Source organism: Phascolarctos cinereus, unplaced genomic scaffold (assembly GCF_003287225.1).
Source record: "Phascolarctos cinereus isolate Bilbo 61053 unplaced genomic scaffold, phaCin_HiC Scaffold_726;HRSCAF=1367, whole genome shotgun sequence".
Lineage (NCBI taxonomy): Eukaryota > Metazoa > Chordata > Mammalia > Diprotodontia > Phascolarctidae > Phascolarctos > Phascolarctos cinereus.
Genome location: NW_027556098.1, coordinates 357,017,302 through 357,044,019, shown reverse-complemented (window position 1 = coordinate 357,044,019; position 26,718 = coordinate 357,017,302). Strand labels below are relative to the sequence as shown.

Here is a 26,718-nt window from a genome sequence, read left to right as displayed (position 1 = left end):
CCAATTGGTCACCTGAGGACCTTTGCCAGCAAGGCCAGACACTACCTTCTTCAGAACCTCTGCCCACCCTCTGCCCACAGAGAAGATGGCTAACATGGGTTGGCTTTCAGGGTCATACCACCTCCATCTGACAAAGTGGCTCTACTGCCCCTTTGGGAGGCCTGGCCTTAACTGACTTCCTAACCAGTTCCTACTGGCTACTTTCTACTACTTTCAAGTCCCTACTCCCAGAGTTCCCAGCTGGGCTCAGACCTTCACACCAATGGACAGGAACAGAGAGCAGTCAGCAGCCCCCTGGTAGCAGGGGCCAGCACACACATTCCTGCCAAGACATATTCTGACCTACATTTACCCCAGTCCCAGCATATACTCCTATTCACCTAGTACATGCTATGTATGGACACATACAGACCCCATTCATGGACACACATACACAATTCATAGGTACCATTCTCTGCATTCTCCCCATATGGACCTATATAGCCCCCCTCCCCCCAACACACACACACCCCCTTACACACATCCATACATACCCTATTCATGGATTCATAGGACTCATCAGTATCCTTCCAATATACACACAGGCCATGACCCACAGGCACACTCCCCACAGTTACATGAGCACCCACAGCTGACAGAAACATTCATGCTGGACCTTACAAGTCACCTTGTCTCTACTGCACAGGTATATGGGAATGCACACACACTGGGTACCCTTCCCACAGGGGTGCGCTTCCAGGAGGGACAATGGAGTATGTGCCCTGGGAGGGAGAGAAGAAGGGCAATGGGGAGTCTTGGCCTGGAGAGTCATCTGGCCAGCCCTCAGGGGTCTGTCATGCTCTGCTTCCTCTGCATTAAAACACTCCTTTCTTCCCATTTCCCCCCTGAATGCCAGAGCTTTTTTACCCACAGATCATTTGATTTAGAATTGTTCAGGACCTCAGATCATCTAGTGTGCTCCTCTCATTTTACTGATGAGAAGCAGAGACCCAAAGAGAGATGCTGACATCCAAAGTCACCTAGTAGTAAATGGCAAAGCTGGGATTCGAACGCAGGTCTTCTGACTTCAAATCTGCCGTTCTTGGTGCTGTACCATGCTACTATCCACCCCTCCACTTTTCTCCATTGGCTACTTCAGCCAAGTCCTCCCCTCTTTCCACGCCCCCCCCCAACATAATCAGCCACCAGCCTAGACTTGTGTGGGAGCTCCCCAGATAGTAGAGGCTGGGCCAGCTGGGGCCTGTCTGCCAAGCCGCTCACAGCCCCCACCCACCTATCCTACTACTGAGGAAAGATTGGTCCGAGGAGGAATTTCCTCCTGGGGGGGGGGGCTAGCCAAGGGTGAGTGAAGCAATGCTGGAGTCAGGATATCTGAGTGTGAATCCTTATTCTACTGTTTACTTGGCTTCATGACCATTGACAAGTCTCAACCATTCTGAATCTCTGTTTCTCCACCTATAAAATGGGCATCATCATTCTTGCACTCTTTTCCTTACGGTGTTGTTGTGAGGAAAGTGCTTTGTAAGCCTTGCAGTATTATAAGTATGTACTTAAGTAGGATTCTAAATGCTTGGGGATAGAAAAGGAAAGGGAAGAGGAAGGGGAGAAAAAGGGGAAGAGAGGAAAGAAGTATTTATTTTCTACTATGTACCAGGCACTGTGCTGAGCACTTTACAATTATTATTTCATTTGATCCGAACAACAGTAAGAGAGTAAAAGGGGTCCAGCTCAGAGTCAGCTCATGTCTTTTGCCTGGGTCCAGCCAGTCAATCTTCCCAGAGGACCAACATAACCCAGCCCAGCCTAATCTTTCACAAGACTATTTTTTTTTTACCTGCGCAAGACTCCCCCAAGGAGGGAGGCATTGAGACACTCTGGAGGTGAAAGCCTTCTCTGCACTTCTCCCACGGTGACCTTGTACTTCGAGGTGGAGCTGAGCAGCGAGAGGCGGCCAGGTACGGAGCAGAAGACCTCATTGGGGTTAGTGACCACACCACTGACCAGGCTGTCCTTATTCAAGGACAGGGCAGAGATGGCATTGCCATTGGCTTTGGAGGGGATGGGCACTGTGGGAAGAAGACAGAATATTTTGAAAATGTATCCTGGGCCTGAAAAACCATCAGCCAAATTTGTACCGTCTCTTCTTTCCTATTCCCTGCAACTCACTCACATTATTTCCTATGCTTAGAATGTCCTCCCTCCCTCCCTCCCTCCCTGTTGAATTTCTACCCATCTTTGAAAGGCCAGCTTAAGTAACCTCCACCAGGATATCATCCTTGATCTCTCCAGTTAGTTCTACCTCTGCCTTCACATGAAACTTTGGGTATTTGGAGTGTTTGGGTATTTTTGGACACGTTCCTAGGATCACAGATTTAGAGCTGGAAAAAGGCCTCAAGTCATCTAATCCAGTTACCTTCACTTTATATATGACAAAACTGAAGCACAGAAAAGTCAAGAGATTTCTCCAGGGTTGAATAGTTAACAAATGGCTGTCAAGATTTGAACTCAGATCATCTGGTTCCAGATAACAACCTATTCCATAACTCTGGAAAGAAGAGTGAGGCTGACAACTTTGTGCAGCTCTGCCTCACTTGAATCCAATTTGCAAGCAAGTCAAGACATGGCCTGGTGGTGCTACTGGTCCTCTTCAAAAACGATGGATGGAGAACAACAATACATACTGCCCCCTCTCTAATTTGATTACTAGATATTATTGTCTTAACTTCCAACTAGGCTATGAGCTCCATGAGGAAAGGGATGAAGTCTTAATGATCTTTTCTCTTTCCTGACACAGGGCTCTGTACACAGTAGGCAGTTAAGAAAGAAATGAACAATCCTAACTTCAAACAGTTTTCCTCCATCTCCTCAGAAGCCGGAGGACTCCCAGACCCTTCCCTTCCCACCTGTCCCACTTCCAGCCCATGACTGCTTAAATCCCCTAGGGTGGGGATCAAAGGTTTGTCCTGTGTTCATATTTGAGGGTGGGTAGTGGAAGTCCACAGTAAGCCCTCAGCATCCTTCCTGCTGCCTGGAGAGTTAACCTCATGTTCCCTTGACCCATTCCAGTGAAGAGAAAGGGACACATTCCCCAAGACACATAGGTGTTGCAACGGATGCTGGGCCTGGAATCAGGAAGATCTGAGTTCAAATCTAGCTTCAGACACTTACTAGCTGTGTGACCCTTCAATCTGTTTGCCTCAATTTCTTCAACTGTATAATGTGAATAATAAAGGCATCTACCTCAAAGGTTTGTTGTGAGAACCAAATGAGATATTTTGAAAGTGCTTAGCACAGTGCCTGGCACACTGTAGGCACCAGATAAATGTTTCTTTTCTTCTCACTGGCCTCCAGCTCCCTCTCTTTCCTGTCAATTTTAGCTGCCTATCCCTAGAATCTTAGGGAGAATCAGAGACCCAGGCTGACAGCATGGCCAACCTCCCTTGCAGGAGTGTGAGATAAACCCCACTAGATACTCACTCCCACCCCCACCCCCTTTTCATCTGGGTGGCTCCTGTTCAATCACAGCCAGGGAAGTGAGAAAATGGGAGAGGAGTTAGGAAGGGCTGTCCACAGGGGTCTCCATTTTTTTTTTCTTGACACTGGCTTGCAGAGCCACCTCCTTCTGCCAGAACCTAAGCCTTCCCAAACCCTGAGCCACGACCAAATTCTCTGTCCTTTGGGCTGGAACACTTTCTTCAAGAAAGACTCACACTTTTCAGGCCTGAATGGAAGGGGGCTCCCAAGACTCCGGGAACTTGTGATTCTCTACTTCACAGAGTAAATTATTATTTTGCTAAGTAGGGAAAGGCACTTGTTTTCCCTCCTGCTCTTCCTTTTCTGCAAAAAGCAGAAACTCAGGTCCCCTCCCAGGGTCTGGGATGGGTATGGGGGAGGGGAGTAGAAGGAGAAAAGTCTGGGAAGGGGAAGGGGAAGGATGAGTGATGGAGAGTTAATGAATAGGTGCTTTGAGATCCCAGAGATGAAAGTGGCAGGAGAGGACTAGGGTCTGGTCATCTGCAGATGAAGAGTTCCTCAAACTCTGAGGCCCCAGTTTTTCAGGCCAAGAAATGCAGCCTGGTCAATAGGATGGAGAAGGGGAGAGCACTTATGTCCTTTCTCTTAAGTAGTGAAGACGTCCCTCTCACTCGGTCTTTGTGTCCCTCTGCTCTTCCCCTTAGTGAAACAGGCTCAGGAGAAAAACACAAGAAACTGGGTTTGCTGGGTCTGCTCTGCAGAACTCCCCACAGCCCCAGGGAAAAGAATGTTAATGAGCAGTTTAGCGCTTTGAGATCCCCGAGATGAAAGGGCCAAAGAGGGCGGGTGTCTGTGTGAGGTGGCAACCTATATTTTCCATAAATTAATCTAATCTCATCTTGCTTTGGGGGTGGATGGCAAAGACTACCCAAGCTCAGCCTTACCCCCTACCCTGTTGCAGGGGGTGGGGGTGGGGAGGGCTGGAGCCCTGAGGCAGGGGATTTCCCCAAAAGCTGGCCCCCAAGCCTAAGCCAGTATCAGGATGCAGGTGAATATGGGTATTCAGTATATGCCTTACTCCCCAACTCCAACCCCCACAAATGAATTCTGAGTGCAATACTGCGCTTCTATGCCCAGACCAAACTCAATCCCTGTGAGCTCATCCTCCCGAAGGCTCCCAGAGGAAACAATGGATTATCAGCTCCGTGACTGTGACCACCCCACTCCCCACCCTAGGGCATTTGCCCCTCGAATTGGGTACCCTCCTCCATTTCAGCCTGTTTCTTCTAGGGCTCAGACTTAGGACCTCCTTCTCTTTCTCTGAAACTACGGGGACCCTGAGACACAATGGAGGGGGGGGACTCACCATGATACAGACATGGGGACTTAGGGCTATGTGTCCATACAGACCCCAAGACACAGGGGAGCAGATTCAGGGACCCATAGGTGTTGAAGATCACTGTGGAAACATACTGAAGCATGTAGGCATGGACCCCAGGCTTGTGAACCAGGCACCAAGACACAGGAAAAAACTACAGACATGTAAACCCTATTACACCAACATACCAACATGGGGGGCACACGGACTCAGGAAACACACATTCTGGGGGCTGTGCAGAGAGAAGGTTGTGGGAAGGACCAAAAACCAAAGTCCACAGGCCAATGAGTTAAGGGACTTGGGGACAGGAGGAGGGAGGGCCCTAGCCAAAGTTTCTGATAATCTGGATAATTCCCTAGTCTCAGGACAATCCTCTTTTTCTTATTATCCTTTAGAAGTGGAAACCCAGGCCCCAGGCCACAGAGATCAAAACACTTCAGATCTTGGCTCCATGTTGGGGATAAGGGGGTGGGTAGGCCATGGCAATTGAGGGAAAGCAAGACTTCTTTCCAGACAGTTTGGGTTTCTTGTCTTCCATTTCAGCCACCGCCAAAACCAGAATTCTGTCCTGACCAGCTCAGAATCTTTGGAATCCCCAGGCCCACTGCCTTGGCCCCCCTCCCCTGCTCAGGTCCTGCTTCTGACCCTTCTTTCAGAAAACTAGGATGGGGTGGGGATGGAGTGGAGCATTGTGGAATCTTAGATACCATATTACCCACCTAGGTGCTCCCCATACTCATTCTGGCAGAAGACATTGTCCCAATTCTCTCTATGCTCTATCTGGTGGTGAGAGTTATGCCAGATTTGGGAGGTTTCCCCTTTATGCATCTTTCTGTAAGAGCTGTTATGTTATGACTCCAGGGTAGACTACAATTCAGAAGGTTGTTTGTAGCGGACAACCAGGAGTACCCGTGGAAAGGGACAAGACTCAGGCTTGTGGAGCCAGGGTCCGAGGGAGATAGAAGGGTTTGCTCGGATCATTCGGCACCTCTTCTGTGGCGTCTGCTAGATTGTCATCCCAAGGAGTTTTAGGCAGATAGGCCTCTTCAGCTAGGAAGGACCAGGTGCTTAGGCTGAGAGGGGAGGAACACAAGCAAAGGAGAAACCCTGGTTGAGGAGAAGGGAGAATATAGGAAAGGGGTGGGAGAAGGAAGTACTTCACATAGATGAAAAAAAGTATTCAGACACACATACAGAAAAGACACAGACACATGCAGTCACATGCACAGGCTCGTATGGGCAGACATGCTCTGAGACACAGACAGACTTACTTATTATAGTATCTTAGGAGCATAGCCAGAAGAGACCTCATCTATGCCATCTAGTAATACTTCCTCATGTAACAGATGAGGAAAGTAAGGTGCAGAGGAATAAAATGACTTATCATGGTGGTATAGGACAGGAAGCAGGATTAGAAAGAACCAAGGTCTTTGGATTTCTTTCATTGGGGATCACAGATCTAAAGTTAGAAGTGGCATCAAAGACCCTCTCATTTTACAGAGGGGGAGGTTGAGGCTCAATGACATTAAGTGACTTGCTCAAGGTCCCATAGATAGCATCAGAGTGGGGGTGTAACACTACACTTACACATCTATTTAGACTCATTTGTGCACACACATACATACACACTTCTAGTTGAGTCCTATTCCTCCTCATGGCGAGGGGGTGACCCTGAGTTCTCCAAGGCGCTGTCAATCAGAAGGAAAAACTTGGCAAGAAGGTCACAGGCTCCAGCAGATCTCAGAAAGCTGGAGAGGACAAGGATCAACTTAAGATAATTCAGAGAGGATATTTGAGATGAATTTTTGGTCACCGACAATTTGCAAAGATAGCCTACTCCTTTATAGAGGAATTGTGACTGTGCCAAGAGAGGCTGTGCTCATAACGAAGAAATGAATGACTGAAGTATTGAAGTGTACACACATCACACTTTTCACATCACATATCACACACACACACACATACACTGAACAGCTTTTTGGAACTAGAAGGGACCAGAGAGAGGATTTCTGGAGCGTAGATTTAGAACTTTAGAAGGATAAACTATCTAGTACAATTTTCCCAAAGCAGTTAAGTGATTTTTTTAAAAAATGACATTTTATTTTTTCCCAATTACAGGTAAAAAGTTAAGGGATTTTCCCCAAGGTCACACAGATACTAAGTGGCAAAGCCTGGGCTATGAGCTTAGATCTTCTGACTCCAAATCTAGCACTCTTTTCACAGTACCTTAAAGGAGATATAGGCCAATAGGCCAATCCTTCCTCTTCCTGCCCTCTACTATCAAATTGTACCTGGGGGACATAAAAATATCTCCTTATATACATAAAATATAGATTCCTATGCAGGTAGGAATCAGGTGTTCTAGGAAGGATATCCTGCATTATTATATGTTTTCTCTTTTACGTATAGGTAAACTGAGGCCCAGAGAGTGCAATGGGCTTGTTTGAGGCCACTCACCTAGTCGATGACAAAGCCACATTTTGACCTCCTGATTCCCAGTCCAGTCCCAGTCCCAGTTCATACATTGTACCAGGCTTCAGAGAGTAACACACACTGTTTTACACAGAGACATTTCCCGAGGTGCTATTGCCAGCAGCTCTGGTTCACAGCCTCTACTTTCTCCCCTGGGAATTCTGAGGCAGATGATGCCTCCATTCCAGGCATACTTCAGGTCCAGAAAGGAAAGGAAACTATTTTACCCAAACTGGAGGCCAACCTAGACTTCGTTTCTCAATAAATAGCTGAAGGAAGGGCTGCTAAGTGTGGGGGAAAGAAGGGTGGAAGCCTCTTCCCAAACCTCTTTGTGCTGCTGTATTCTGTCATCTTTTTTTCATGTCCTACTCTTTATGACCCCATTTGGGGTTTTCTTGGCAAAGATACTGCAGTGGTTTGCCATTTCCTTCTCCAGTTCATTTTACAGATGAGGAAACTGAGGCAAACAGGACTAAGGGACTTGCCCAGGGTCACACAGCTGGTAAATGCTCTATCCATTGCACTACCTACCTGTACTCACTGTTTCCTAATTCATTGCCCCAAACTCCTTCATACTGTCTCAACTCCGCTGCTCACCATCTCCCAGCTCAAACTATAGTTCCCCTAACTCCCTCATTCACTGTCCCCCAACTCCCCACACCCCCCACTGTCTAATACCTGACTGGCAATCATTACCCCAGTGGGCTAATCCAATACCCCACTGTTCCCTAAATCCTCATTATCTCTAATTGCCCCTTACTTTCCTCCAGCTCCCCAGTCACTGTCCCCTGAATCTCCCAATGTCACCCCACTTCCTCCATTCCCACAATTCCCTCACTATCCCTCAGCTTCTTCCACGTGCTATCCCCCAACTCCCATCTCATTATCACTCAATTTCCTTCACTACTTCCACAACTCTCCCACTGTCCCTCAATTCCTCCCCATTATTGCCCCCAATTTTTACCTATTGTGCTTAACTTTCCAGCTACTGTCACTGAGTTTAAGCATTGGAAGGGTTCTCAGAGACCAAACTAGTTCAACCAATTCCTAACAAGAATCCTTACTCCAAATAGATCCCCAAGAATGGTCATCCAACCTCTACTTGAAGACCTCTGGGGAAAGGGGACCACTGCTTCCTCCGGCAGTCCTTTTCACTTTTGGACCCCTCTCACTGTAAGGAAGCATTCCTTTGTTTGAGCCAAGCTAAAGCTGTCTCTGTAGCTTCTATTCACTGCTCTTGAAATACCTGAAAACTGCTATTCTGCCCCCTTCCTTCTCTCCATTATTCTCTTCTCCAAATTAAAAATGGCCAGTTCCTTCACCTAATCCTCACATGGCATGTTCTCCAGCCCTCTCACCATCCTCTTTGCCCTCTTCTGGACATGTTCCATCTTGAAGTACTCAGAAAGTGACCTAACCAGAGTAGAATATAGGGGTAATAATAATAATAGTTAACACTTATATAGTACTTATTATGTGCCAGGCACTGTGCTAAGTGCTTTGCAATTATTATCTCATTTGATTCTCACAACCTTTGGAGGTAGATGCTATTATTATCCCCATTTTAAAAATGAGGAAACTAAGGCAGACAGAGGTTAAGTGACTTGAGTGTCTGAAGCCACATTTGAACTCAGATCTTGCTGACTCTAGGCCCTAAGCTCTATCAACCACACTGCCCCATTCCCCTCCTCATTCTAGATATTATTAATAATTTCTTAATTCCATCGCACGTTGAATCAGTTCATACAAGTCTTCCAAGGTTTCTCTGAAACCATATCTTTCTCCATTTCTTACAGCACCCTATATTCCATTACATTCATATACCATAATATGTTCAGCTGTTCCCTCGTTATTGGCACCTTCTTAGTTCCCTGTTCTTTGCCATCTAATATTTTTGCACTTCTAAATCCTCTAATTCTTTCTTCTCTGGGCTGCACTTCAGAATTTCTACCTTCCCTTCCACCACCATACCTTTTCAGCCTCCTTTCATGTGTTGTCTAAACCTTAGAGAATGTAAGCTTTTTGAGGCCAGCGACTGTCTTTCTGCTTCTATTTGTATTCCCAGCATTTAGCACAGGGCCTGGCCCACAGTAAACACTTAATAAATACTTGTTGACTATTAGATCTTTTGGCTGCCATGTGACACAAATTAATTCCATCTTTCTCACAAAAATGGTCATCTATCCAATATTCTTTTCCCTTATATTTATTTTTTAGTAGGCAAGCATTTATTTATTTATTCCCATTAAATTTTCAGTTCTTAATTCTCTCCCTTCCCTAGTCCTCACCCATTTAGAAGGCAAGAAAAACACATGTCACAAATATATATAGTCATGCAAAATAAATTCCTGCAACACTGTTTCAAGAAAGAAAGGAAGGGGGGGCAGCTAGATGGGGGAGTAGATGGAGCTCTGGCTTGGAGTCAGGAGGACCTGAGTTCAAATCTGGCCTCAGACATTTGAACTTGCTAGCTGTGTGACCCTGGGCAAGTCACTTAACCCCAATTGCCTCACAAAAGAAAAAAAAAAGAAATGAAGACAGACAGAAAAAAAGGAAGGAAGAAGAAAGAAAGAAAGAAAGAAAGAAAGAAAGAAAGAAAGAAAGAAAGAAAGAAAGAAAGAAAGAAAGAAAGAAAGAAAGAAAGAGGAAGGAAGGAAGGAAGGAAGAAAAAGAAAGAGGGAGGAAAATATGCTTAAATCTACATTTTGAACTCATCATCTCTCTACCTAATGGAACAGAGAAGGTAGCAGAGGGCAGGTGGGAAACAGTCACTCCCAGCAAAGAATCAGTTTGGATGTCTAAGCAAGAAATAGAGCAATGGAAAGAGAACTGAATTAACCCTCTCTGTGCCTCAGTTTCCTTTTCTACAAAAGGGGGGAGAATTATACATGTACTGTCTAGAACAAAAGGTTGTGAAAGAAGCCTTTAAGTACTATAATTTTAGTCCCAACTTTGCCATGTGACCTTGGGCAGGTCTTTTAACCTCCCCCTTCAGTGAAGTGGGGGGACAGGAGGGAGAAAAGAGGGAAAGGTCACTCCGGCCCTTTTAACTCTAGCAATCTATGATTATCAGTGATGATGGCAGGGACACTTGGACTAACTCTCCCTCACACCCTGGTATGGGCACCTTCCACAACTGTGAGTCCTAGTGAGATCCAAGGACAGACAAAATCAACTGTCTTCATTCCTCTATACCTTCACAGGGAATAGAAAGATGTCTTTGGAGCTTGAAGGAGAGGAGTTGGGAAAGAGGAAACACAGGAGGGACCTGGGATCCACAGAGAGGGCCTCGAAGAGATACAACAGATAGACAAGCATGGAAACCCATGTCTACATATATCGCCATATACTGATCTCCAGCTTTATGCTGCAAAGGTGGCACAGTATAGAGGAAAGAGCACAGAATTTAGAGTCAGAAGATTTGGAGAGTGTCCAGGGAAGGGCAACAAGGATGACAAAGGGCCTTGAGTCCAATGTCATCTGAAGATTCCAAGAAAGAGTTGGGGACATTTAGCCTGGAGAAGTGAAGACTCGGGTCATGACAGCTGGACCTGAGTGGGTGTTAGTAACCACTATACTCTGCCCTGGTCAGGCCACATCTAGAGCTTGGCTTCAGTTCTGGTCACCATATTTTAGGAAGGACATTGATAAGCTGAGAGTCCTGGGGGACATCTAGATGGTAAGGTATAGAAATAATTCTGTATGAGGATTAGCAAAAGGAACTGGGGATGTTTAGCATGGAGAAGGGGGGACAATCAGGGAAAAGTTGTCTTCTAGTATTTCAGTAGTTATCCTGTGAAAAACGGATTCGTCATGTTCTCCTTGGCCTCAGAGGATAGAACTGGAAGCAATGGACGTTGTATTGAAACAAATTTTGGCTTGACATCAGGAACAAAACTTTCTAAGAGTTACTGCTATCTGAAAATGGCATGGGCTGCTTCCAGAGGAAGTGGAGTCCCCCTCTGCCTGGTCATAGGATCAGAGACTTAGGGCAGAGGTTCTTAATTTGGCTTCACAGACTCTCAAAGAGTCCAGATTGCAGAAGGTCCATGGACTTTATTTCAATATAATTGATTTCCTTTGCATTGCTATATATTTGATTAATTTAAAACATTCTGATGGCTTAGCTATTCTCAGCAAAACAGTGATACAAGACAACTCAAAGGACTTATAATGAAAAATGTTATCCATCTCCAGAGAAAGAACTGATGGAGTCTGAATACAGATTGGAGTAAACTCTTCTTTACTTCATTTTTCTTTTTTCTTCTGGTCTCTGTTCTCTTTTGCAATATGGCTAATATGGAAACATGTTTTGCATGACTGCACATGTATAATCTATATCAAAGCTCTTGCCTTCTCAAAAGTGGGGAGGGAAAGGGGGGGGATTTGAAGCTCAAAAATTATTTTAAAAAATGAATGCTAAAAATTGTTTTTACATGCAATTGAGAAAAAATAAAATAAAAACATTCTTTAAAAAACCCAACATTCTGAGAAGGGGTTTCACCATAGGCTTCAGATTGACAAAGGGGTCTATAAGACCAAAAAACTGGTTAAGATCCCTGACTTCTAGTTTGAAGGAAACTTTGATTCATCTAGTTCATCTCTCACCTCATTTTATAGTTGAGGAAACTGAGGCCTAGAGAACATAATTAACTCACTCAAGGTTGCATTGTCTAGTTAATGGCAAGGCCAGGATTTGAATCCAAGACCTCTGAGTACAAACTGAAGAAAGGCTGGGTAGCCATTTGTCTGAGATTCTGGAGAAGGAATTCTTGTCCAGGTGCAGGTTGGACTAGCACAATGCTGGCACATAGTAGGCACTTAATAAATGCCGATTGATTGATTGATTGGATTAGATCAGGGGTTCTTAACTCTTTTTATGTCATGGACCCCTTTGCCAGCCTGGTGAAGCCCAGGAATTCCTCCTGAGAATCATGTCTTGCTTTAAAAGATTCACAGTGGAAGGAAATGCTAAATTTTAGTTATAGGCTAGTGAAAATGAAGACATCATTTTTTTCTCCATCTCACACATTCTCCAGAAATCTATCCATAGACCCCAGATTCAGATCCCCCTGGACTAGATTATTTCTCATCTTCTAATCTGGGTTCAGATCCTACCACTGACAATAGCTGCATGACCACAAGCAAGTTACTGGGCCTCAATCAACTCTCTAGGATTTATCTTCTAAGAAGATAGAGTAGTGGGACGGAGATGTTTCATCAAGAATCAAAGATCTGGAGGCAGCTAGATGGTGCAGTGGATGGAGCACCAGTCTTGGAGTCAGGAGGACCTGAGTTCAAATCTGGCCTCAGACACATAACACTTATTAGCTGTGTGACCCTAGGCAAGTCACTTAACCCCAATTGCCTCACAAAAAAACTCCACAAGTATAAAAGCTTTTCCTCTAGCTGTATATGAATGAGAGACCCCTGTGGCATAATTGGAAAAAGTGCTGCACTTCAGAGTGGATTTGAGTTTGAATTTCAGTTCTGTCTTCCAGCAGATCATTTCTCCTCTTTGGGTCTCAGTTTCCTCATTTGTAGGATCAATCATAGGATTCAGAGATGAAAGTTATCCTAGAGTTTGTTCAACAGTTCATTTTTACAGATGAGGACACAGACCCAGATAGTGACTTTATGCTCAAAGTCACACAGGAAGTACACAGTAGATCTAGGATTCAGACAGAGATCACAGATTTGTGGAATTTAGAGTTGGAAGATGCTTCAGTGGCCAATCAATCCAACTTGTACCCCAAAGGAATCTCCATTCCAACATATATTCCCCAAAAGTAACCATCTAGCTTCTGCCTGAAGACTTCCAATGAAGAGGAACCCATCCCTCTTAATGGATTACACTTTGAGTCAGGATATTTGACCAACTGCCCACCTCTCTCCATCATTTCCACAAAAATATCACGGGGGACTTTTTAAAATGCTTTGCTGAACTCTAAAATGCTTTACTGTTCCCTTCATTTACTATCTACTAATCCTAACTAGAAAGGAAACGAGGTTAGTCTGGCAGGACTTCTCTTTGATGAAGCCATGCTGACTCTCCATTATCATCACTTCCTTCTAAAGGTGTTCTCGGGTGGATAGAGCACGGGCCCTGAAGTCACGAGGACCTGAGTTCAAATCTGGCCTCAGACCAAACACTTGATACTTACTAGCTGTGTGACCTTGGGCAAGTCACTTAACCCCAATTGCCAAAAAAAAAGTGTTCTTGGACTATGTGTCACAATAAGTTCTAGGGTTGAAGAGAGGCTCCTTGGCCTATACTATAAATATTTCAATCTCTTCCTTTGCTTGAAAATCAGAAGAAGGAAAAAAAATTTGCCCTATTTTTTCCTGGATCACCTTTCCCATTTTCCATAATTCACCAATTCTGTAAATTTCAATAGAGCAATTTTTGTTTTTGAATCCCCATTGCCTAGACTCTTTAACAAGTTCTTCTCAAATTGAATTGAAAAACTCGTGATGTGATTTAGGCTGGGCTTGGTGACCATTAACAACAACAACAGCTAGCATTTACATAGCACTTCAAGGTTTGCAAAGGGCTTCACCTATGTTATCTTAATTGATCCTTAAGGAAGGTTGGTGCTATTATTAGCCCCATTTTACAGATAAGAAAACTCAGACTGAGGTCAAGTGACTTGCCCTGGGTCACATAGCAAGTAAATGAGGTAGAATTTGTGCCCAGATCTCCCCGGCTTTAGGTCCCTTACTCTATTGATTATACACTCTAGCAGCCTTTAAAAACAACCATACCTAGGTGCTCTATTATTACATCTCTACTTTTCTACTGACTGCTTTTGTTCTGTGCTTTCTGTCCTAAAAATTATTAGGCAGCTAAGTGGTACAAGGATTTGGAATTAGGAAGACCTGAGTTCAAATCTTGCCTCATATACTACTAGGTTGTCTGTAACTCTAGGCAAGTCACTTACAAACTTTAAATATATAAATATATAAACGATACATATGTATATATAAATATACAAAATTTAAATATATAAATGCTAACAATTTTTTTTTGTTCTCCACGGTCCAGAAAACAAAAAAATGAGTTGAAAACTCTGGCTTCCCTCTGTCATCTGTTTTTATTGTCTCATCAATCCTTAGCATCAGATTCTGTTCTTCCCTAATATAGTGAAAAGTCTTTATGATCACCCACATCTCACAACTAGGAAAAATGGAGCTCTAGAAAAAGTAAGGGTCTAGCCCAAGCTCCCATGTAGAATTAGTGGCAGAGTAGGGGTTCAGATTCCCTGATTCCCAAGGCACCACACTGCCTGAAGCAGCCAGTAATTCTCCCTCACCAGGCAAAAGGGTTCCTTTGGGTTGCTGTTTTGTGACGTCTCCCCTGCTCCCCATGTTCCCTGAAACACTAAATCACCTACATCACTATAGATCCTCCCAACTCGTCCTCTCCTTGAGGAGCACCTCAATTTAGCAGATGGAATGCCAAACTTGAGGTTAGGAGACCTGGATTCAAATCCTGCCCCACATATTTACCAACTGTATGATCACAGACAAGACAAATTTTCAAAATCTCAGCTTCTTCGCCTGTAAAACTGGCATAATAGCACTTGTATTAGTAACCACAGGACCTTGAAGATAGTAGCTCTTAACAACTGGTATTATAGCTGGCAAATTTGCACCTCCTGCTCCAGTAATCCCAGTGATTCAGAGTCAATACCTCCCATGTAGACAGCTCCCTCACCTTTTATCTCTTTCTAAATTTTTGTTCTCCATACAACTTTTCAGTCTCCTTCCTCCCCTGCCTCCCTTTTCCATTATGCCCATATGGAATCCCTGCTCAATTGTTAATAAACTTCCTTCTATCTTAGATGTCTTATTTCATGGATATTTTGCTCTCTACAGAATATACTGTATCGTAGGCAACCTCTCCAGTGCTAGTTGCTCATTCTGTCATATACATGGGAGGATGAGCTGGTTTACACCCTGCTCCCCTTGCCACTCTAACTGAGCAATTTCTCCTCCCCTAAGAGTTACTCCATCTATGTCATCTTGTCCAGATCTTTGTTACTATAATCAAATCAAGTCATTCTTTTTAAAGATTGGTTTACAATCTTTTAAAAATGTTTTATTAATGCTTACTTTTCAAATCTTTATCACTTCCCAATGATTCTACTTGCCCTTGCAATGAAAGTAGTCAAATAAATCAAATCAACACATTGGTCATGTTTGAAGATGTATGCCTCTCTACTCAACTATAGTCCACCTCCTTTCTTTGGAAAGGCAGAAGGCATGCTTTACCCTCAGTCCTTTCTCACAAGTTTTTCTCTCCAAACTAACCCTTGTTCTTATACTAATGTACTCTCAAAAGCATATATTGATGAGGACACTGGTCTCCCAGTTCATTGGCATTCTTACTTCCCATGACCTACAGCTCCACTCTATTTCAGCCACCCACAGGGATGGTCAATACTTAAGCTCACCATCATCCATAAGTGGGCCACCTCATTGATTTTGAACTCAGAAATTCCATTCTCTGATTAGAATCTTCTGTCCTGCCATCTTTCCTTCTGCTTCACTAATCCCATACTTATTCCTTATCCTCACTACAATCCTAAGAACCTTCATTCTTCTCTCTGTTCTCTGTTTTCTGTTCTCTATTCTCCCAGTCCAGAATACCTGCCCTGGTTGCATTTTTTGTACTTTCTTTCTACACAATTGTGACTATGCACTGTCCTCCATCTTTGACTCCTATAACCTCTTGTCCTCAGCTCTGAATCACAGCCCCCCCACCTTTCACTCACACTCACACACACACACACACACACACACACACACACACACAACACACACACCCCACCATCTGCTTTCTCCACTTGAACTGCAGAGCTACAATCCATCCAATGCTGAAGGAAGTTATATTAACTTCATTCCATGATATTAACTTCATTCATTACAAATTCTTGTTACCTAATCTCAACTAGACCTTTCACTGCTACAAGGCAAAACTTTTTTTTTTTACTGACTATCTATCCCACTGCCCTTAGTAGCTATTCCAAATCTTTAGGGAGTAACCACTCCCTAACCCTGTCTCTCAGCTCATATTCTCCTATTTCACTGAGAAAATAAAGGTCATTGGTTCTGATGACCTTCTTCTTCCTAACTACATGCTATAGCATGCCCCTACATCTTTACTTATTCTCTTCTTCATTCCTAATAGATAATAATGGCTAGCATTTATATATCAGCTACTGCATATGAGGCACTGTACTCACTGCTTTACAAATACTATCTCATTTGAGCCTTGAGACAACCCTGGGAAGTGGGTGCTATTTTCATCTGCATTTTTAGATGAAGAAATTGAGGCAGAGGTTAAGTGACTTGCTCAAAGTCATACAACTAGCAAATGTCTGAGGCTGAATTTGAACCCAGGTCTTCCTGACTCCAGGTCTAGCACTCTATCCACAGCTCTATTTACCTAACTGCCTTTCTCTGAGGAAGAACTGGCCCTTCTCCTTACCAAGGCCAACCTTCTTTCCAACCAATGCCCGCAATGGCATCCTCTCTAATCTCCTCCATGAGCTTCCACCATTAACCATTCTCTCTCGTCTTCATTCTGTCCTATCTATTGGCTCCTTAGCTGATGCCTCCAAACATGGCCAGCTCTCCTCTCTCCCCTGTCCTTAGACTCTTCACTTGCCCTACCATCCTTTCAAGCTCTCATCCCCCAAGCTAACTCCTCCCTTTCACCACTAAACTCCTAGAAAGAATCATCTACAGTCTCTGCCTCCACTTTTTTTGACAACCTGTTAAGTGCTAAATCCAGCAAGTTTTTCTCAGTCCATATTTTTCTCTCCCTCAAAGCTTTTGATGCTATGGACCACACCTTCCTCCTGGATTTTCTCTCCTCTAACTTCTGACTGTTCTCTTTTGTATCTCATCCTGGTGCACTGGCTGCTCCTTTTTAGTCTCTTTTACTGGATCTTTATCTGTTCCTTCACACCTTGCTGTGGGGTGTTCCTGGGAGCTCTGTCCCTGGCCCTCTTCTCTTCATTCTCTGGAGGTGAGAAGCACAGATCTGACCATTTTCTCATTTCCTCCTGGCTGCACTCATTTTGGACTTTCTTCTCCACCATTCTTCCATTCGTCACAGGGAAATCTCATCATCCTTTAAGATCCAATCAGCCTTGGTACTCACATCTCATCAGTGCCCTGCACCCCTCTGATTGAAGGGTGGTTCCAAGAGATAAATGTCTTTGCATTTCCCACCTAGATACACTAATTTTGGAGTTCTTTGACTTCTTCACCATGCCCCACCCCATTTTCCAGCTTTATCTTGGGTGTTTCCCCCATTAGATTGTAAGCTCCTTGAGGGCAAGGACTGTCTTTTGCCTTTCTCTGTAGCCTCAACTCTTAGTACAGAATCTGGCACATAGAAGGCACTCAATAAATGTTTATTGACTGATTGATGGACCACTCCCCTTCTCAATAAACTCTAATGGTTCCCCATTACCCTGGTACCTATAATATGCCAGAAAATTGAACCACTTCCATTTGATTTGTCTTAGGAAGATTCTGAAAATTACCTGGCAAGATAAGGAACTTTCTTGAGCTGAACCACCACCACAGAGAGTAAAACTCCAATGGTCTGGCCACATTGTTCAAATGTCATTTGCCTAAAAGACTATTTTACAGAGAACTCATACAAGGCAAGCGCTCACACAGACAAAAGAATCAATACAAGGACACTCTCAAGATCTCTCTGAAGAACTTTGGAATCCACGAGACTGAAGAGACACTTGCACCATCCAGTTCAACGTGAATGCAACAAAGAAGATGCTGGGCTCTATGAGCAAATCTGAATTTCAACAGCTCAAAAGAAATGTGAGATGTGCAAATTTAGATATCTCCATCCCAAATGTTCACATGGACTATTTGTGCCTGAGCTGTGGGAGAGTTTCTGAGCTTGTACTGGACTGACCAGCCACAGCTGAATACTCTGTACATTGACCTCCACATCTTGATGTCATTTTGGTCATCTTTCAAGTACAAAGGACAACATGAAAGAACAATTACTTCTATCATGAAATATAAACTCTGCCTATTGTCTCAGTAAAATCCTGTTAACACTAGAAACTTTTCACAACCTGACACCTTCTCACCTTTCCAGATTTATTATACTATTTCCCTTCATGAATTTTATGGTCCAAGTCAAACTGGCCTCTCTATTCCTCACACGTGAGGCTCCATTTCCAGTCTTCAGGCATTTGCACTGGCTTTCTCCCATGTCTGAAATGTTCTCTGTGCTCACCTCTGCCTCTGAATCCCTGCTTTGTTTCAGGGCTCAACTCTTGAGCAGGGGAATGACAAGAGGATTGTTTTAAAAGCTGTGTGGAGCTTCTACATGAAGCCTTTCCTGATTCCCCCAGCTATTAATTCCCTCAGATTACCTTTTAACTATTTTATGGCTATTCTGAATCTACTTATATGTGTGTGTTGCAAACTTTCAAGTGTTATATAAACACTGGTTATTGTTGTCACTGTTACATGGATGACTCCAGAATCTAGATATTCAGCCTCTATCTCTTCTTTGAACTCTAGCTATGGATGCCAATTGCCTACTAGACATTTCCTGGAGATCCTATAGGGATTTCCAACTCAACTGATCTAAAACAAAATTCATTATTGTCCCCAAAAATTCTTCTCAACTTCCTATTACTATCAAGTCTACCACTACACTTCAGGGGACTCAGGTTCATGACCTTAGAATTAACCTTGACTTTTTCCTCTTCCTCACCCCCAATATCAAATTATTTGCCATATCTTATTGATTGACTCTGTCTGCACATCTCTTATATTTGATCTAATATCTGAATTTAGGGCCTTGTCACCTCTCAGATTACTAAAATAGTCTATTGACTAATTTCCTTGCTTCTAGTTTCTCCTTTCTTAATAATAACTGGAATTTATGCTTAAAAATCGATCTGTGAGACAGTTATTATTCACATTTTCAGGTAAGAAAACTGTGAGTGAGGTAAAGTGACTTGCCCAGTATCCCAGGTTTTCTTGGCTCCAAGTAGAGCATTCTCAACAACACCTCTGTGTCTCCCTTCAAATCGAGTCCCTTCCACACACCTGTCAAAACAATCTTCCTGAGGCACTAAGTCAGTTCTCTGCTAAAAATCTTCAGCGGCTCCCCCATTACTCATAGGACAAGATGCAAACACCTTAGCCTGGTATTTAAAGTTCTCCACAGGCTTGGCTCCTACCGACCTTTCCAGTAGTTCCCAAACCCAGAGCAGTCCCCACCCCCACCCCCTGCTTCCCGAAATTTCCTCCAGAGTAGTCCTTGCTGAAGGCTGAACCACAGCGACAAATCTAGGGAACGAGTTAATATCAGCTCAGCTCCATAAAGAGAGAGGTGAAGGTCGGGACAGGGAGTACACGGAGAAACTGATATTTAGGGGCTACTCACTCCCGTAACACTCACACATGTTCACTCACACTCACACCAAAATAGTTACACACACACACACAGTCACACATTCACACAGTCTCACACATTAACACGTATACACATAGACTCCTAGAGTGTTTGAGCTTTAGGGACTTTAGACTGTTTTTAGTCCAACAACACGTATTCACGTTCGGCCTATTCACTAACCAAGCCCGCAATGCCCGACCCTTCCCCCATCTCCTGCTCTCTTATGAGGGGGGAAATCAGGGAAGGGGGCAGAGCTCCTAGAGAAAAGGTTCCAACTGGCCTGGAAGGGGCCAAAGCCCAAAACACCCCCTCACCTCATTCCCCATCCTGAGAGACAGGGAAAGAGAAATTCCCCAGTTTCTCAGCCAGAACCGCTTCCTTCCACCCCGCCTCCACCTCAACCCTCAGGGCTTTCTGCCTGCACCGGACCCCAGTTTAAGTCACTCACCTTATCCCCCACTCCCCGCCCCCTCCTGGCCCGCTCAGCCGAAAAGCTACCATGGGGACACTCAAGGTGACAGGACCGACCTAGCGCCACAAGAGTCAGCGTAAGCGTTGCTAGTTGGTGGCTAGGGGGTGGGAGCTGGGCCGAGGCTTAGGTCCCAAAGATCACCCCTCCTGGAAGACGACTCTCCTTCCTCCTACCTCCACATACCGTATATGCCTCTGACCCTACCTATAACCTGGACACTTTTAGGGGAGGCAGCTTGAAGTTATCAGTAACTAAGCACCGGACCGAGAATCAGGAGAACTAGGTTCAAATTCTGACTCTGCTACTTACTAGAAGAACAGTGTAGCCGAGTGGAAAACTGGCTGCGGAGTCCGAAGATCTAGGCGTCTGAGTCTTTGAGCTAGTTTGAACCTCAGTTTCCTCTTCTGTAAAACGGTGGGTTTGGCCTCCACAAAGCCTAACTCCCTTCCATCTCTAATATTCTGTGATCTCCTGAGCTTGGCTGTGCGATTGCGAGCAAGGCACTTAACCTTTCTAAGTCTCAATTTCCTCATCTGTAAAATGGGGATAATAATACATGTTTTGTAAACTTTAAAGCAGTTATAGAAATATAAAACAATGTTTTCATGGAGGGGTGTCAAGGATGTGTGTGTATATCTGTGTGTGTGGCGGGGTGGATTGGGTAGTTTCTTCTGAATCGGGCTGTTTCCACCCTTTACCTTCTTGTCGGGTGCCACTTCTCATTCCGCCCTCCCCCTCCGCGGCAAAAAGAAAAAAAGAAGAAAAAAAAGGCACCCAGGAGAGCTCACAACAGGCCCAGGGAGAAAGCAGCCAGAGCGAGGCTCAAAGGAGGTTGGGGCTCAAGAGCCCACCCGGGTTGAAGCTGAGTGCAGCTGTTAAATTAGTGGAAGCTTGAAGACCTCAAAGCCTTTGGAGCTGAGAGCTGGGCAGTGGCGGGAGAGGGTGGGCGGGGCCGCGAGAGAAGGGAGCAGGTTTTGGCTTAGTCCACTAACTCTGACTTAGGGGTAGGGAATAGCTGTCTCCACCTCTCTCCCTCTCCCCCACCCAAAGCTAGCTACATGCACGTTTCTTTCCAGGTGAGAGGAGGCGGTGGCAGCCCTGGGGAGAGGCTGGGATGAGGGAAAGCTCTGAGTGATCTTTTGCCAGGCCCCGGAGCGGGTAGGGGGAGCCTCTGCTCTGGACCAGCCGAGCTTGGGGGAGGGGGTGGGTGAGTGGCACAGAGTGGAGTAGGAGCCAGGAATGGGAGGCAGCCGGAGCCCAGCATGGAAACCTGGAGAAGGGGCAGAGAACTGAGCTCAGAGCCAGACTGTAGAGCGGGAACAGAGGAGTCTGCAGGGATAGGAATCCACAGAAAAGCCAGGAGCTGGGAGCAAGTGCAGGAAACCGAGCAAGGGAATGGGAAGGAGGGCAGGGATGGGAGTCAGGAGCTGGAGCCTAATGAGGGAGCAAGGAAGAATCCTAAGCCTGGAGGGGAGACACCATCCAAGAGAAGTGGCAGGAACGGGAGCCAGAGAAAAGCCGGGTGTGGAGCCCAGAGGGAGCTGGAGGACAGCAGGGATATGGAAGTCAAGAGCTGGGAGCCTAGTGAGGGAGAAGGAGCAGGAAGTGGCTCCCAAAGCCTGACTCCAGAACCCTATACAGGAGAGAAGGCAGGAATGAATGGGAGCCGGAGAAAAGCCAGGTTCGGAACTTGGACCAGGGAGCTTGAGGAAGCAGGAATATCGGAGCCTGGGATCAGGAATGAAAATAGGCAGCAGGAACCTGGTGCGAAAAGGGAGAGCAGGAATGGGAGTCGGAAAAATGCCGAGAGGGAGCAAGGTGAGGGCAACCGAGGGAAGGACACAGGAGAAGCAGCCAGTGCTGGCATCGGGTAGGGAGTCCGAAGAACGGACAGAAGCTGGGGCGGGAGCCTCAGGAGGAGACGGGAGCTGGAGTCTGAGACTGAGGGGAGCGGGGGGGGGGGGGGAGAAGGTGGGGGGAGAAGAGAAGGACTCTCTCTTATTCTCCAGGAAGGGTTTCATTCATTCCTGGGGCAATTTAGGACGTCGGAAAGGACCCAGCGTTTGCTTCCTTCAGTTTTCTGCCCGCCCGCATTTCAGCGCTCCAGGCTCCAGTTACGGAGACTTTCTGGGAAAGGCCATAACAGTCAAGGCTTAGCACGGTGCCTGACAGTATTAGGCACTTAGTAAATGTTTACTGATTGATCAATGAATAAAGGCCTAGGTTTCGGTCCTTGCCTGTACTCCACCGGTACCTCTCTCCCCTGGATTCCCCCCTTTGCCGTGGCCCCAGTTCATTTCCCCAACTCCAATCGTGCCCCGCGACGTGCCCCGGCCAGCCATCTGTTCCCAGCCTGCCACTCGCCCTAGCCCTTCGCCGATACTTTCAAAGATGCCCCTTTCCTTATCTACCCTCAGAGGAGGCATCTCCAACCTCAGGAGTCTGAGCTCAGAGGCTGGAGCTGAAAATGGGCAGGTGTACATATGTGAGTGTGAACTCTAGTAGAGTGTGTGCTCTTGTGGATTTGGGCGTTCGTCTGTACGTGCTATTTGCTGAAGAGGAGGGGAAAGCTTATTTCATGCTTTATAATGCAAAGACATCACACTGTCCTATAGGGAGGCTCACAGACTTTAGAGCTCAGGAGGCCTTGGAGATGCTGTCCAACCTTATAAACCACAAAAAGACAGATGAAGAACTGTCTCAGTCAGGGTCCTTCCACACACAAAACAGACCCTAAGGCAGCCTGACATAGTCACACCCCAAAATTAGCATATATGGACACAATCACTGGTCAGTCCCTTACTGACAGTAGTATATTTTGTGTCTTCCCAGAAGATAGGCCAAGGAAAGTCCCTGGAGATAAGCACCTAATAGGGAAGCATTCTAGAGATGGGCACCCAATATGGAAACATACAAGGATCCAGTTCCAAATCCCCCAAACAGCCTAGAGTCTCTGCTGTTTGGTGCCAACCAATCACACAAGTTATGAGAAGAATTAAGAGGTCTTCTTTCCTTGTTCCCTACCTTCTCTTCTCTGCCAGTTCTTTTAACCTTCCCACTTTCTGCCAAGGAAAGGAAGGCCCAGGGTGCAGATAGTGGGCTGGGAGCAAAGGATTGCAGCAGAGCCCCTCTCCGAGGCTGGGGGTGGGATTCTTCCCAGAGATTCCAGGCCAGGAACCCAGTCTTCAGGTGCTAAGTGAGTCTGATAAAGATCTTTTCCCTTCAAATGTCTCACAAAGCAGGGACCCCACCCATCAAAGATCTGCCAAGAAGCAGCAGCAAATCTTCAGGGGACATAGGGCTTGGGCCCAGGGTTTTGGCAGAACAGGAAGTTGGTTCTCAAGTCCCCCTTTTAGCTTTGTTCTGCTATCCTGACTCAAGTGCATTGGAGTATGGGATGTATGTGTGCTCGTTGGTGGGGAGGGGTATAATTCCTATATCAGGCCTGGAGACCCCACCCTCCTTTCTCTTGCTCTTAAGGAGGGTGGACCATTCCCTCCCAGATAGTCCTGAGGAGGGGGAAGTTACTCTGGCCAGGGCATTTAAGCTCCCCCTGTACTTTCCCCAAATTCCCTGAGCTCCAAAGGACTAGCAGGGAATTTGAGACTTTTCTCAGGCCAAATCCCTGAGCTGGTGATTCCCAGACCTTGGCAAGTGACTAACCAAGGAGGCAAGCATAGTCAAGAGGACGAGAATCCTCCCTTCAAACAATAACATACAATGTGACCCGTGTCACATTAACACTTCACCAAAGCATTTCTATATTGTGTAGGATTGTTCCTGTTAATAACAGAACAGAAACATTCCCAAATCCGCTCTGTCCCCAGTCAGGCCTTGTGCCCCTAGGACACTCATATTGTTGCTAAGGAAATCTTTCAGGGATCTGGTTTCTTTCCTGTCTTTCCAGTCAGTCAATGAACCCAAAGCTCCCTATCCCCAACTTCCCTTCCCAACCCCCTCTCATCTCCTCAGGGCCTAACTCCTCTCTGGGCCTGACTCTACTTGGTTTCATTGAAGCCCAGAATTTCCCACCTCCAGACTGAGCCTAAAAGGGGTTGGTCACATTTCTCACCTGGAGCAGATTCAGGTGTAACCCACCCTTTTCTCTGTCCCCTAGGCTGTAACTGGGTTTCCCGGAGAGAACAAGTGAAAGGCAAATCCAAGTGGGAATTCACTTGATTTGAAAAACAAAGAGTCCAATCCTCTGGGAGAAAAGAAGGGATAGTAGGAAGAAGGGAGGAGCAATGGCTTCCGTCTTAAACTATATACCCTGTGCCCAGGCAGGGAAAGGAAAATGTAAGTCCCAGTTCCCCTCACTTCCCTTCCTATTCATTCCACTTTAGGCAAAACACTCTTCTCCCTAAATTTTGTGCTTCTTTCCAGTTTAGTATTTCCTCCTTTTAAAGTGAACTCTTCTCCCCAGTGTCCTGCTACATTCCTCCTCTCCCTTCTCCCTAGCATCTCACACTTCCTTCTTCTCCCTGCTCTTAGTCCCCTCTACACCCCCCTCTTCTATCTGCTCTCATTCCCCTTTCCTTTCTTCTACTATGCCTCCACTAACCATGAACACACTTCCTGCTTTTCTCTTCTCACCAAGCCATTCTCCTCCATCACTTCAACCCACCCTTTTCTCTCTCTTCTATGGTCCCTCCCTCCTTGATCTGGCTTGAGGCACCCCCCCCCTTAGCTCCTTGATCTGCAGCTGCTGTCATAGCCCTACCCTAGACTCTCCCAGACAGAAACATAAAGAAGGAGGTTATTCTGAAATTCCCAACAGGCACACAACACTCCCCCCCAACACACACACACACACACACACACACACACACACACACATCAACCCTCAAATTTAGCCAAAATTAAAAAGCTATTGGTCACTGGGGAATGGAGAATGACCTCTGCCTGGTGGGGGAGGCCCTGTGGCCCTCCTTTATAACTCAGAAATCTCAGAAATCTGCTGGGAATCCCACCCCCATCCCCTGAGGAAACTGGGAAGTGACTTAACTAGTTCTGCAAATTAATTCCAGAGACAGAAAATCGATGCAGCCCCACCCAGCAACCCCAGGGAGAGTCAAGTAGCCCCCCTGGGGCCCAGCCCTGAGTTTCAGCAAGACTTAGGCCAGCACCCTACTTCCAGCACCCAGTGCACGCTGCTCTCCACCCACCCCCAACCTTTACAGAGAACCTGGCTATAATATTTCTTACAGAGTTCCTTGTGGCAGACCCTTCCTTACAGTATCCCTTGGCCCAAGCCTCTAGACCACAGCCCTCAAAGTGTCTTCCCTCCAACCTAGTAGTGATCTATTGGATTTTAAGTGCCTTGGTACAGGGCCAAGAAGGGGGAGAGGGACCTAAGAGGATCAGGGCCTGGAGGCAATCAGTTGGGGAGGATGAAGTGAGCAAGCAACCTCGGTGCTGCGAACAGGGGACTTGGATCCATGACTTCAGCTCTGAGGGAGGACCCAACACTGGGCCGAGCACTGGAAAGCTCTGGTGCTTAAGAAAAGCACTAGTCACTTCTCCCAAAGGCTGGTCCCAAGTCCCAGCTGATGTAGGGGCTTCCTGCCTATAAGCTAAGCGCCCGAGGCAGCGGCCTCCCCTGTCTAACCCGACCTTGGGCTGATTCCCTACCTTTCTTGATCACGGACTGATCGAGGAGGCTCATCCCAGTGTCGTCCACGGCCTGGTTCGGGAGGAAAGAACCCAAGTGGGGAAGGGGCCAGGCCTGGCTGGTCATCTCCCAGCCCCTCCAAAACCCACCATCTACCCCAGTCGGGGTTTGGGTAGAAGAAAACTTGCATGGTCAAGAAAGAGGGCCCAGGCTGGCCGGGGGGAGGGGGAAAGCATATGAAAAGGGAGACAGCGGCTGAGAAGACACATCCCCCAGGCCAATGAGGCCGAGAGAGTCGATGGGGTGAAGGGCAGGGGATTTACCAGACCCAAAGTGTATCTCTCAAAGGAAACCAGGAAAGGGCAGCAGCTGCTGAGACCGTGGAACAGGGGGAAGGAGAAAAGGTATGGGTCAAAGACTAAGAAATAAGTTAGAGAATGGGACTCGGAGCAGGAAAAGGAAAGGGATTTGAAAAATACACCAGGCAGAGGGACCAAGTTGAAAGGAGCTGGAGTAGAGAGAGTGAGGACTCCGAGGGGACAGGGAGGAAAAGGTAGCAAAATGAGGGAGCTGACTAGACAGCCCGTGATCCAGGGCTGCAGCTGGCTGGGGAGCTGGAGGGATGAGCTGGATTGCTTGGTTGGGGAGGCAGGGAGGAGGACTGGATTTCTAAGCAGAGGAGGGTCAGGTTGAGCCGAAAAGGTGCCAGATGGGGGATACGGGAAGGGGTAGAGTGGAGGAAGGGTCGGTACTTTGGTAACCCTGGCCTGAAGGGTTGAGAAGGCAAATAAAGAGAAATATTTAAAATCATGAATGTTGGCAACCGAGATCCTGAGCCCAGATAATAATTTGCC

At 46.0% G+C, this 26,718-nt stretch overlaps 1 protein-coding gene across 1 annotated transcript in view; it reads right to left on the bottom strand.

Moving 5' to 3' along the window:
* Positions 1-26,718, bottom strand: part of TFAP2E (transcription factor AP-2 epsilon) — a 41,095-nt gene that overhangs the window by 11,555 nt on the left and 2,822 nt on the right. The window contains 2 exon segments of the mRNA XM_020983697.2: positions 1,835-2,066; positions 25,885-25,936. Of these exon segments, the coding sequence (XP_020839356.2) occupies positions 1,835-2,066; positions 25,885-25,936 (284 nt within the window).